This window comes from Gadus macrocephalus, chromosome 17 (assembly GCF_031168955.1).
Source record: "Gadus macrocephalus chromosome 17, ASM3116895v1".
NCBI lineage: Eukaryota > Metazoa > Chordata > Actinopteri > Gadiformes > Gadidae > Gadus > Gadus macrocephalus.
In genome coordinates, this window is record NC_082398.1 from 6845274 (window position 1) to 6859589 (window position 14316).

General features: G+C 45.5%; 1 protein-coding gene across 1 annotated transcript; it reads left to right on the forward strand.

Annotated features, from left to right (window-relative positions):
* The first annotated feature begins 1199 nt into the window (after positions 1–1199).
* Positions 1200–13356, forward strand: shtn2 (shootin 2). The gene is made up of 16 exons (XM_060076645.1): positions 1200–1397; positions 2214–2278; positions 2403–2463; positions 2792–2886; positions 3103–3292; positions 4008–4108; positions 4438–4519; positions 4691–4785; positions 7223–7369; positions 8242–8386; positions 8702–8987; positions 9132–9193; positions 9794–9891; positions 10297–10329; positions 10422–10475; positions 10914–13356. The coding sequence occupies exons 1-16, from the start codon at positions 1364–1366 to the stop codon at positions 11244–11246; spliced, it is 1881 nt and encodes a 626-aa protein (XP_059932628.1). The 5' UTR covers positions 1200–1363; the 3' UTR covers positions 11247–13356.
* The last annotated feature ends 960 nt before the right edge of the window (positions 13357–14316 follow it).

Consider the following 14316-nt stretch of genomic DNA (forward strand, 5'->3'; position numbering starts at 1 on the left):
GCCAATCAAAATACTCTAAAAAGTAGCCTCATAATTGTGCTCCAACCAATGATTTTCATGTCATGCCTGTTTTATTCACGCTAGTGGGTTGAATAAAACAGGATTGAGGGCAGTAAATAAAGAGGCTTTCTGAATTATTAACTAAACAGAGCTCTGCTCCTCTTCATCACCGTCATCATCACCTTTCTCCTCTTCTCAAGAATAACACGGCCTTGTCCTGTTCTGGTTGAAAGGTTGTGATGTTCCAGAGGTCGTGAACTCTTGGTGGAGATGTTCATGGGCTGACGAAGGAGTGGCCCTTAACCCCTGGACCTGGTGTAGCTGAATGACGTTGATGTGTCGCCGGGTAGACAATCATCCCTCGTGGGACCAACAACTCCCCCTAACCCCCCCTTCCCCGCCAACATGAGGTGAAATGGAATAACAAGCCTAAATACACAGACACACAGATTGCATTTGGCTTGCTAGTTGTGGAATTGGCCCCGCAGCGACAATGCCCTCTTGAAACTTTGAATTACAGAGCTTTTTCGAATTCGTAAGATGAAGACCAAAGGCTTCGAGGTGAAATACTGCTTTTTGGTTTTCTCTGAATGATTTCTAATTGTAGAGAAAGACATTCTGTTAGGTTTTGATTCATATTTGACAAAAATACATTCATTTTATTTTAATTTACAACCCACCCACATCACCACACCACAAAAAAAACAGGTCTGTATATAAGATTGTGTTCTACTATTAAAACAGTTCTGGCAATGGCTGAATAATTGTGCCCACTAAAACAATTAATTAACACCATGTCTTAATTAAGGTTACTGAAGCAGGGGAATTTAAACATTCAGATTGGTCAACACATCTGACTATAGGAATCTATTGACACACACACACACACACACACACACACACACACACACACACACACACACACACACACACACACACACACACACACACACACACACACACACACACACACACACACACACACACATCAGTGATTCAGTGCTTAAGTGTGTTTTTAATTTTGTTAGGTCGGACGCCATAGACTGCAACCTTCACCCGGTCATTCTTTAAAAAAATGCATTCAGAAATTCAACAAAAATCCCAATCTCAAAACCAATGATGAATGAACTACAAAAAAACACAGCCAGGAGACAAAGATGTCTGGTCGCTGTTATGTTGAAATGATGTTAAGTTCCCTCTTTTGAAAAGTATCCGCAAGGGAGGGCGAGGTTGAGATTCTCAGTTCCTTCTTTGTTTGTGCTGTTGGATATAAATTACTTTTCAAGTTATTTAGTTTGGCCAGCCATACACGCCATCGATTAGTCTGCTGCAGGTCATTGCCCGATATTGTTCAAACGACATCATGTGGAACCAAAGTGAAGACAGTCCAGTTGCAGGTAAGACCCATGGTTAATAAATAAACAGGCCTCGATGAACTCTGTGTACTATTGTTAATTGTAGCATTAATTGTAGCACCTAATTTTGTGGTTTAAAATGTGTATTGGCTGGATGTGTTTCATAATCCCTTTGTGAGAGAGCACTTTTTGTTCCTTCCTGAAATGTGAAAAAAACTTTTTAAAAGAATCACTAAACAGTCAAAGTAAGCAGAGAGAGAGAGAGAGAGAGAGAGAGAGAGAGAGATGCCATTTCTGGCCCCAATTAATTACAAGTGACACCGGTGGTCAGTTGTGTCAACAAACCAGACACGTAATTGCGATAATATTCTCTTTTTGCTCTCCCAGTGCTCTGAATGTTTGGAAAATCCACAAAAAAGAGAAAAATCGATTGAATTTCCTTTTGAATGCTGAATCCCATAATTTTAGTTTCCTAGAACGTCACCATGCGGGGGGCTCTTGTTTGAGCAGCCTTGGGGCTGTTTGGATGAAGTCTAAAGGGGGTTGTCACAGTTGTTGTTTTTTGTTTTACAAATGTACTATTTTCCCAACGGAGAGTTGCAGTTGGCCTCTCTTCCACCGTAAGACTTATGCCAGAAGTGAAACACAGAAAATAAGATAAACCGCATCCGACACATCTCTGTTCCCTGATTCTACTTCCTGTATTCCACGGGGTTCTTCCATTGGTCCTACCGTTTTCTCTTGATGTCAAAGGGCAGGATACAAGAGGCCGCCCTGCATGATAACAATCTTCTCCTTTCAGTGTTGGTCTCCTCACCTTATTTCGTCATCTATTCATTCTCCTTCCTCACCCAACAGAGTCTGAGTGGGAGGGCGACTGTTATTTTTCCTCGGACGACGATGAGGATGGTGAAGACATTCAGGTAAAACTGATGGCAACGTGAAGAGATCTGGTTGATTTGATACCTTTGCATTTCCTTTCGCAGTAATGTTGGACCAATGGATTGTCAATGCCATAACAACCATTGGTCCCTTCTGTGTTGTTAGTTTGCTATCTTGGCAAGACAAAGGGACGAGGCCAATCAGAGGCTGTCTGACTTGGAACAAGGTGAGCGTTCGCATGCGTGTCGAGACCTCGAAGTGCTGGAAGTGAAACTTTTCTTCAGGCTCAGCGGAGTTTGGTGGCTGGGGTTGTTTCGGTGCGTGTTGTGTGACGTTGTGCTGTCGTGTTCTTGGTTGGATGATGGCCTGGTGTTTTGTTCATTTGACGCCGATCGGGTTGTGTTACTGTGTTGGTTTGCATTGCGTTGTGTACTGTTCTGAAAGTTGGTTGCCAACAAAGCACCACGTAAGAAAAACAGATCCCACACACCCCGCACAACATACCGTACAACATCAATTAATTCATCACATTGGATTCCACCTCCTGTCCACAGTGTCCTCCCAGCTGCTGCAGGAGATGGATGTCCTGGAGACGCAGTTCCAGGTGGAGCGCTCCTGCAGGGAGAATGCCCAGGCCCTGGCTGTCAAGGTGCTCCCCCCCCCCTCCCCCCCGGCTCTTGGCCCCTCCTCTTTCATTTCTTTCAACATAATTTCCGTGATACTTTGTGTTTATAAAGTTTACGTTGCTAAGCATTTGTGGCTAGATATCTACTAATGAATAAATATGAAATAGCAAAACATTTGGCGGTATAGTATTTATAAATGCTTGATGCTCTATGCTGTTGTCGTCGTCCTGGTTTCCTAGGTGACCAGAGAGAACAGGGTCCTGAAGAGGAGGAGCCAGATGATGATGCCTCTTATCGAGGAGCTGCCTGAGCAAATGGCGGATGGGGTGATGATGGCCGACCCCCTGGCGGACGCAGCGGAGGAGGGTCTGGAGGAGGACGGCAGCGGTGAGGCGGACGCCGGTCTGCACAGCCAGGCCAAGATGGACGGTGAGCATGCTGCCTGTCCGAACTATCAGCTCGTTACTCGCTGTGCTGAACGCAGTGGATGTTCAATGCAGTAGTTCTGTTATAACTCGGTCGTTACAACAGAACTACTTCATACTGCATGGAACGTTTAATGTTTGAACTAGCTAATCGACATTCTGCACTGAATGTCTTGGGATGACTACTCTTTGCTCTGACATACATTTGAAAAAATAACCAAAACAAACAACAAAAAAATTGCATTAAACTACAAATCATCAGAACACAAATGAAAACCAATCTTCAAGCTGCAAATCATGACCCATATGCAAGCTTGCAGAAGTTGGTCTTCAGCTCTGATCAAACTCGTAGTCATAGTATCATAGTCAGGCCTGCATTAACCTGCCATTGGGCCTTGGGTCTGAGAGGTTTCGTAGGCCCCATGAGAGGGGATCTTACAATGAAGATGTGCAAATTATTTTCCGACATTTTGCCGTTGATCGTCGTAGGCCCTGGGGCTTCAGCCCAGGTAAGCCCGTGCATTAAGGCAGCCTTGATCATAGTGTGGAAAACATAGACAAAACACACAGGGAACAGAGTTAAAAGCAATAAAGACATGATGATAAAATGTATAAATTGTCAGTGTGCAGTGCCAATGCCAGGCCAATACCAAAAAAATCAATCCCATAAGAAACCACAAAAGATGATGCTGTGTCCGTACGGTCTCCCCCACTTTTAGAGCTCCAGGCCATGGTAGTAGACAGCCTCCTGTCTGAGAAGATGGGTTTGGAGAAACTGGTCAGCAGTCTGAACGCAGAGATGACCCTGCTGAAGGAACAGGTGCCTTCACACACATATAACAGTACGCTACACATTGGACTGCATGGGGAGTTATGCTTCATGCACAGTGCGGGTGTGTGTTTTCTGTGTGTACGTTGGACTGTTTGGACTGTGTTCTTGTGAATGTTTGGATACACTGTTAGTTATAATCTATATCTGTATATATATCTTTATCTCTAAAATAGAACTAGAATAATGAATTATGAATGAAAACAAAATGAGTTTCATTGAGCACAATCCCAAAGTGCTATAGAATATGTGCAAGCAAAATAAAAAAACGGAACGAACCAAACCCATTTATGGGGATGTGTATCTATATCCATATCTAGCTAGAGGTGGAGGTGAAGGAGAAGGAGGCCATCTTAAATAAAATGAACAAGCAGAGCAAGACCATGAACAAGATGAAACGAGGTGAAAGCCCAGATACACATTCAAACTATTGCCTTTAATCCTCAGTCTCCATCCTCAGTCATTTGTATGCAGTATGTATGTGTATGTAGGTTGTCTGATTGATAAGTGTGTGTGTATGTGTGCGTGTGTGTTTGTGTGTGTGTATGTGTGTGTGTTTGGTATCGCCCACAGTCTCCCAGCTGGTGACGGAGGAGTTCTCTGAGATGTCTCAGCAGCTGGAACTGGAGCAGGGGCTGCGCCAGCACGCTGAGGTCCTCGCCCACCAGGTATGCATGGGCACCCCTAACCTCCATACAGCTGGGCCTCTAGCCTCCATACAGCTGGGCCCCTAGCCTCCATACAGCTGGGCCCCTAGCCTCCATACAGCTGGGGCTCTAGCCTCCATACAGCTGGGCCCCTAGCCTCCATACAGCTGGGCCCCTAGCCTCCATACAGCTGGGCCCCTAGCCTCCATACAGCTGGGCCCCTAGCCTCCATACAGCTGGGCCCCTAGCCTCCATACAGCTGGGCCCCTAGCCTCCATACAGCTGGGCCCCTAGCCTCCATACAGCTGGCCACTAGCACTAGCAGGGAGTGACGGAGAGAGAGAAAGAGAGAGATAGTGAGGTAGAGAGGTAATAGATATCAGTCAATAATTTAATATTTGAATAAATATAGTAGAGAGATTAGTAGAGATAGCAGAAAGTAAGAGGGAGATTAAAGAGAGATGGTAGAGAGAGACAAAGAGAAGGAGAGAGATTATAGAGGGATAGCAGAGAGAGACAGAGATTATGGAGGGATGGCAGAAAGATGGTTGGGAGAGGCAGAGATGATAAATAGATTAGATAGAGAGAGAGGTAGAGAGATTATCGAAAGATGGCAGAAAGATGATAGAAATAGGGAGAGATTATAAATAGATTAGAGAGAGACAGTATAGAGAGACAGAGGAAGAGAGAGAGGCAAGGTGGCGGACAAAACAAAGAAACACTCGGGAGATAAAAGGTTGCGTTCACACACACGAGACAAAAGCGGAATCACATTCAAGCAGTCTCACGCACACGCACACACACAGACAAACACAGACACACATGCAGGCAGATAGAGAGAGAGAGAGAGAGAGAGAGAGAGAGAGAGAGAGAGAGAGAGAGAGAGAGAGAGAGAGAGAGAGAGAGAGAGAGAGAGAGAGAGAGAGAGAGAGAGAGAGAGAGAGAGAGAGAGAGAGAGAGAGAGAGAGAGAGAGAGAGAGTTTGCTTGCTCTGTAATGAAGGTCTGTCCTTTCAGTAATGACCGTCTTTCTGTGGCACCAAAATATACCACCCTCCCCTCCCCACCCTGCCAACCACCACCAGCACCACCCTAAACACCCCCACCACACCAAAGTCCCCACCCTAACACCACCCCATAATTAGCGGTCATCATGGTGGCCCCCTGGTGGGAGAATAGCGGTCTTTTCAGCGCAGCCTGTCACTACTGCGCCCGCCTGACGTCTCATGGCCCCCCAAACCCGCGGATAGCCACCGCCGACCCCTTTGTACACACCCGCCCTCCACTTAGCGGACAGCCAGACAATAGACGCGGCCCCCCCCTCCTTACCTGTGAAAAGGACTGTTCAACACCCTTCCCTTCGCAGTGAAAGACCCTTGTCTACGCTGCCGCTGCCGTGCTGCTATTTGTCTGTTTCCGTGCGGGTCGTTGTGTGCATGTGTTTTGAAAACACCACCCCTCCTTCCACCACCCTATTCTCTTCTTGTGATGGCGGGGCGGTGTAACAACGCGAAAGCGGCTCGAACGAGAACAATTTAGAGAGGGGCTTTTTATCGGTGCCCCCCCCCCCCCCCCCCCCCCCCCCCCTCACCCTTGTGCCTGTTGTCCCAATTGCCGTGGTGGGGGAGGGGGCGGGGGTTAATTGCTGTGCGAGAATCTAACTGCCAAAGGGGCGGTTTCTTTTAGACTAGTGGTAACCATGTGTTTGTTTCTATTGTGCACAACACTGATACCTGAACCAAAACACACACACACACACACACACACACACACACACACACACACACACACACACACACACACACACACACACACACACACACACACACACACACACACACACACACACCATAGGCATTGTGCCTGTGGGACTTGTGAGGCTGAGCGTTTGTCCTCGTAGTGAAAGGTAAGTTAATGAAAGCCGCAGGTTTGCACTTCCTGTCCTGGGTTTCTGTAGAGGCCTGTGAACCGTCTGTTGTATTCTTTAATACAACCTCCCGTGGATAGTGTTTAAAAGTCGTATTGTAGCTCCACACACACACACACACACACACACACACACACACACACACACACACACACGCGCACACACACACACACACACACACACACACACACACACACACACACACACACACACACACACACACACACACACACACACACACACACACACACACACACACACACACACGGCATTGATGATTGATGGATTGGTTGACATCCAATGTTACGTTTTCAGCACTGAGGTTTGAGGTCTGTGAAAAGCTTTCCCGTGGCAATGTCTTTTAGTTTGCACTCGGTTTAAATTGCATTTCCCACCTCCTTGGGCAAGAGGCCCTAACCCCCTACCTGCTCCTGAAAGAAATGTACCTCAACTTTTTTCAAAGCGTCAATGGCTAGAAAGGTCAAAAGAAATACCATATCGTTCGTTGAGCGTACTTGGGTTTGTGTCTCCAGGTGTTGGTGGAGGACCAGGAGATCCAGAGGAGGAACCAGCAGCTGAAGGACAACTCGGAGACCAGCAAGCAGCTCCTGCACACCCTGGGGATGGTCTCCACCATCAGCATGACGCTACGGGACATACAGCTCCACTACCACAACCAAGTATGTGTGTGTATGCGCATTAAAGGTGGGGTATACACGTTTAGCACAATTGGGTTAAACTGTCTATTTTCGGTTCCAGAGTTAATGTTTGTCGTGCAAGGGCAGAGAGGCTTGGCTTTTTCAATTTAAAATATTTATTGAGTTTCAAATGAGCAGAGCTTCTGGCTCAGCAAAAACCTAAATACTGCAGCTTTAAAGATTCAAGATTCAAAGATTCAAGATTCAAAAAGCTTTATTGTCTAGTATGTTGCCATACTAGAAAATTGTCTTTTGACTGAAGGCTTGGAGGTGTGTGTGTGTGTGTGTGTGTGTGTGTGTGTGTGTGTGTGTGTGTGTGTGTGTGTGTGTGTGTGTGTGTGTGTGTGTGTGTGTGTGTGTGTGTGTGTGAAAGGGGCAGTGTGAAGGATTTAGTAGCATCTAGCAGTGAGGTTCGGACCAACAGAATTCCAACTAGTCCTGCATATCGGGGTTCTCTTTTGAGGATGTGCTTGTTGTGTTTGTTTTTGTCTTGGTTCTTTCTTGGAGTGAGACTGAGTGAATGAGCTGTAGACAGATTTACGGAGAGAGTGAGGTGGTGGTGTTAGAAGAAAGAGGGAGTATCAGACAGGGGGATTGTGGGGACGAGGAGGAATTGGGTATAAGAGGTTGTAAATAGATTGGCTTATAATTGTTCACTTTCTCATCACCCCTTTTCTACTCCCATTAATTTTGTTTATCCCTCCCTCCCTCCCTCCCTCCCTCCCTCCCTCCCTCCCTCCCTCCCTCCCTCCCTCCCTCCATCCATCCATTCATCCATCAATCATCCCTCCATCCACCCAACATCCACCCAACATCCACCCAACATCCACCCATCCGTCCCTCCATCCTCCTAGAGCCACGGTGTGATAAGGGAGAGTATGGTCCTGTCCGAGCTGAAGACCCTCCGAATGGAGCAGGAGATGAAGGAGAGGGAGAGGAGGAGCCTGGAGGTCCAGCTGACGGAGGCTCGGGACACCATCCAGCATCTCCAGAGAGAAGGTTGGCACACCTACAACACCGTGCCATGGTCATCTAGGTCTGCCAATGGGTTTATTATGGGCTCTTGTATACGTTGATGCGGTACATTTTGTACAAAAAAAACACCAGCAAAAAGGTCAATATAAAGTACAAAAGGTACGTATCAGGTACAGCCCGTTTTGTAGTAACTGCAATGTTAATTGTGTACTTGTTGCTTGCCAAATGACCAAAAATGTAAATGCCTAAAACATCTTTAGGCATTTAAACAATGTAACTACGGATGCTCAACACACGTCGCCCGGCATACAGAGTACCAGCTTGGTGTTTCTTTTGTAGTGTACCACTTGAAGCAGGCATTGAAAGAAGAGCAGGAAAAAGGCAGACAAGCAGGGGAGAACTCCCTTTCAGCTCGTCCTCCTCCTCCACTGGCGTGTCCTCCTCCTCCTCCACTGGCGTGTCCTCCTCCTCCTCCACTGGGGTGTCCTCCTCCTCCTCCACTGGCGTGTCCTCCTCCTCCTCCACTGGGGTGTCCTCCTCCTCCTCCTCCTCCTCCTCCTCCTCCACCACCTCCTCCACCACCTCCTCCACCACCAGCTCCTTGTCCGTCTGACATCAACATCAAGTATGTGTGTTTCAGTCTTCGTTGTTTCATCAAATGCGGCAAAACGTTACCCTTGACATTGTCTCTCTGTCTGTCTCTCTGTCTGTCTCTCTGTCTTTCTCTCTGTCTTTCTCTCTGTCTGTCTGTCCCTGTCTGTCTCTTCAGCCCACTTGATGCCATACGGGAAAGGAAGAAGAAAGGAGCATCAGAAGTGAATAATCAGAAAAGTAAGTTGGAAGACAGGTGATTTAACTACTAAAGAAGTGCGAAGACACCTTTCTTAATCTCATTCAACTCACCTATCTCTCACTACGGAACACATAGAAAAAATAAGTAAAAATACCCCTGAAATTATTCGATCACGGGTCGAATGTACTCCTAAACTACTAATATACTGTACACGAACACAAAATAATACGAGTGAATGAATGAACTACATATGCACATTCAAAGAAAGAAAAAAGTATGCATGAATGTGCATGGTATGTATGCATATGTTTGATGCATGTGGATATTAACCTTGCTTACCGTGCACCAACCTACAAGTGCACGTTCTCATGCTCTGACTAGAGATCTGCCTAATTATGAGATGTTTACATACTTCGGCAAGCTCATGTTTCTTCTCTGGCGACAAAAAAACAACCAGCACAAATACATGAAAATCACAAACACAAGAACCACAATGCATTTCACAGCCAATCAAGTTTAGAGACGTTTAGTTTAGAGGAGTTAGTTCATGGCAAAAACAAGGGAAGAAATGCAGAAACCTTGGGGTGCTTGGTGTGTCTGGTCTCATATCGGTAAGCGTGTGTGTGTGGACCCTTCAGAAGCAGCAGCTCTGGGGGACCTGAAGGGCCGAGCGGTGGACGAGATGATGGACAGGATCAAGAAGGGCATCATCCTCAGGCCCTCCGTCAAACCCCCGGTATGATAACCACTAATCACTACGGCTGTGAATAACACTTAAGCACACCAGTGGATGCTTCAGGGAGTGAATGGGTGAACTGTGATGGTGAGCAGAAATAGTAATCGCTGTGTGTGAGTAAGGGCTTTGTTTGTGTGTAACACTTGATAACTGGGATATTTGTTTGGGTGTGCGGATCAAACACTGGGAGATAAACAAATCATTTGTTTTGGGAGAAGATTCCTAGGAAAAAGGTGGGACTTTTTATCCCCATGGTTACGACCCAAGCCAACTTTATGATAATTCCTTAAGTACCGTTATTATGTATGAGCGTTACAATGAGCATATTTAATAATTAAATAGGTCAACTGATTCTGTATACTTATCTCAAACCTTCACTTTATTCCTTCTCTCCGTCCTTCCTAGCCGGTCCCTCAAAGCGACGAGAGCTCCTGGGAGGTGAGGGTTGGTTCCTGTTGTCGTTTCATACTTAAACATCCCATAATATCCTGTTCATTGACTATAGTAAATAAAGTGTCTGTTTGCAACAGGACTCAAGGAGTGAGAAAAGGAAATCTGCAGTTCTTGAGTTGAAAGGAATGCTGGTAATAATTCATTTTGATTTGACATAATGTTGTTAAACAGCTGTGATTATGGAATAGCAAGAAGGAGAACATCCCCAGAACGTATTTTGTGCCATTCTTTGTGCTGTTGTTTTTGTATTTCTAATTTTTACATTCCTAGAATAACCTCAGAACCCTAAAAAAAATATTCTTTATATCAAAGTAGACATTTAATACTTGAAGTCAAATTGAAAGAGTTGACCTCAAGACTTTCCAAAGTGTTTCATTAATTAAGGCATAGAGAAAACAACCCTTAATGAAAGGCAAAAGAAAGCTCCAGTTGTTCCTTTTAGTTCCATGGGGAATCAATCTTTTCTTTTTCTTATCTCAATCGATACATTTGACCTAGTTTAAAAGCTGCTTGTGTTCCTACTGATTTCACCTGGGCTGATGGTTTGATCACATGACCCCCCCTTCCAGGACACCATGAGACTCAAGGATCAGCAGCGAGCGGCCTCCAGTCACAGGAGGATGCAGCGGAACGTGGGCTCGCCGGAGCTGATGCGGGTGCTCCAGAGGAGGAGGCGGGCCATCGGAGAAGGTGGCGACGGGCAATTCGCCACTCAAACAGGCCAATCAGGCGCCTCCAAATGCGTGGTTATTTGTTTTTGTTTTTGTGTGGCACCGCATAGTTGCACTGGGCCCAGTTTCCCGATAACGATGGATCTTTGCTCGTACGATCATTCTCACGATGGATCTTTCGAACCATTGTTAATTTCTTTGGAGCGTTTCCCAAAACTCCTCTTAACATGAACGCGCATTCGCTGCACTCACGACGTTCGTAGGATTGTACCTGTCCACTGACATGGTGCAGAAACAGGCTATGAGTGCAATAATATGAATGCTAAAGATACTAAAACACAATTGATCAGTCCTAATCCTGAACGCACTGTGCATACATTTATTCACGGCATTTCCCCCCCTGAAATAATTCCATATTACAAAAATCCAAAATAGCTTGTGTGACCAATACATTTATCTTAATGTGCTGATTTCTGAAACATACTTTGCGCAGCAAGAGAGCCGACTTTATCTGATTCCGCATAAGGTTTCATTGATTGGCTCTCTAGTATAGAATATTTGTAGACATTAAAAATGCAACGTTCCATTCATTCATTATCATTCAAACACGGCTATCGCTGACCCGATTAGGAGAGCTTGGTCTAGATCCTGCCCATATTATTGGGCAGGATGAAGTACGCTATAGGCAGGGTTCGAGTTATGATTCCATTGCGCTGAATTTTGATGTGGGGCGGGGGGGGGATATAGGACGTTATTATGAAACGGCTCTTCTCAATGCCGTGGAACCTTCCGTTCACTTGCATGGGCCCTTCACAGCAACGCCAGCTTCTTCGGTTGCTAAGCAACGTCAACGTCTTTGGCTATCTATTTCTCTGCTGATCAACACTACATATGTTAACAAATAAATTTTAAAAAGTCACCTTGCGAAGTTATTTTTTCGTTTGGCAAGTAGCCGCTCATAATCTAAAATAAGCCCCTTCAGGTCGCAGCACCTCCGTTTAGCGTCGGTGTCCGGTTTGCCCTGTCTGGGCTTATTTTCCCGATAATGAACAGCGTTTTATTATCCCACTTAACGTCAATATTACTCTGCATGTGGAAGGGAAAATAGCTTTATTTGTAATTACAATATTATGCTGCTGTATTTTCCGTATTTTCACAGATATTTGAGTTTACATGCTTTCATGGGAGCCAGACCTCTCTCTATGGGAGCTCAGCTCCCAATGGCTCCCACCTAACTCGAACCCTGGCTATAGGTCTTTTTACACTTAATTTATTCATTCATATGAACTAGTATTGCTATTTTATTATCATGATGATTATCATCATTTTGTCATTAATAAGCCTTATTATTGTTTAACACAGAAAGAGGAAACCTAATATTGCTATTATGTACATAGTATTAGTATCTATATCTGTATAAGGATTGCCGGATCACCATTTCAGAATCATAAATCCCTTCTACCACTTCTGTCCTCCACCTTAATCTGCACCCCGGTGTGGTCTGTTTGGCCCCCAGACTCCCAGGCATCCCACCCGTGGAGCCCAGCGTCTGGAGCTGCTGCCTGGGGGGAAGAGGACGGCGGAGCCCCCGTGCTCCGGAGGCTCAGACAGAACCGGGAGAAGAGGGACTCCCGCATCCGAGCGTCAACAGTGGTCCTTGGCGACGACTTCCAAGAGCCCCCCAAGGGAGACGACCCGACAAAGGAGGAGGGGAAATAAGGACGACATGGAGCCAAGAGATAAACAATACGAGTTTGAATCGAGTGATCGTTAATTTTTTTATTGACTATTGACTATTCAGTTCTCTTTTATCGGATGCTTTTGTCCAAAGGAATTAACAGTGAAATCAGAAGCGTGTCGTTAAGGAGCAGGTTAGAGGTTGGGGAGGCATCTTGCTCCTTGGGGATCGAACCCAGTACCTTTTCGTAGGTTGGGAATATAACATCCTAGCCAGTACACCACCCTCCTTCCCCACAAGTCTAATGTGCAACCAAAACCAAGCATGTGTTTGTTTAATTGTTCTGTGTAAATGCATAAATATCAAGAAAATATAGAATATTAGCCAATAGGTTTGGTTGATAGTCATTTCCCTACCCAGAAGTTCTTGCAGGCAGCTCTTGACCCAGGTAGGAGTTCAGCTGTCCAAAGGTTCCTTCAAACTGTAACCGAAACCAAACCCAACTTCTCATCAGAATTCCACATTTCACATCCACATTTTCTCCATTCAAAGCGAAGCAGCGACTTAACGCGCCTTACAAACACCTTTTCGCCTGACCCACTCCAGAAAGACACGTCAGGAAGGGTCAATAAAATATAGATGCGTGAGAATACTTATACCCCACTCCGGCCTTTGTCTTTCTTACCCTTCCTGCTCCCAGGTGTCGGTTCCTTCATCACCGTATCTCCACTAGCCAGTGACCCGACAGAGGCCATTAGGGCTCTAATGTGCGCGCACACACACACACACACACACACACACCTGGAGTCCAGAGGTGCCACTGAGATAAGAGCCATCGGTGATCTCACTAGGCTGCATGGAAATGCAGAGGGTCCTCTCCGTTTTCACACCTCCACACATCCACACGCCATATATAATGCTTGCATGCATGAACACCCGCACACCACTATACACACACACACACACGCATACTCTCTCACACACACACACACGCACACATGCGTACTCTCACACACACATACACAGTTCTAGCTCAAAGTTTTTAAAAGCATTTGAAGAGACTATGGAATTACAGCATCACTTTAGAACCTGACACCATTTTAGTTTCTTCACACGCTTTTTTCCTGCATTATATATTTACTTCATTTAGCTCTTTGACCAGAGGGCTGGCTTTTCCCACTTCCTAACATCAATCTTTCAATGTTTGCCTCTGAACCTCAAAAGGTGTTTTCTATTGAAATAATGTAGGTAAGGAAATGTCAGAACACACACACACACACACACACACACACACACACACACACACACACACCCTGTTTTGCATCCAGGTGCGCAACACACACCTCGGAGTGGCAGGACTTGGCTAACCTCCATTATCTCAAGCGCCGACTCCTTGAGACTCTGACGGGTTTAATTATTAAATGTTCACAGTCCAAAGTGTGAAGACAGGCTCTCAGTTAAGAGCCAAGACGTTATTTAAATGATGATGCCCATGTTTTTTTTTACTCCGTTTTGGGATATAATGGATGGACGTATAAGTTTGGTAACTTTTGGTACTTAGAGTAAACCATGAGAAGACTACTTGATTTATTTTTTGTCAGATATAGGGATTCAGAAAAAGTA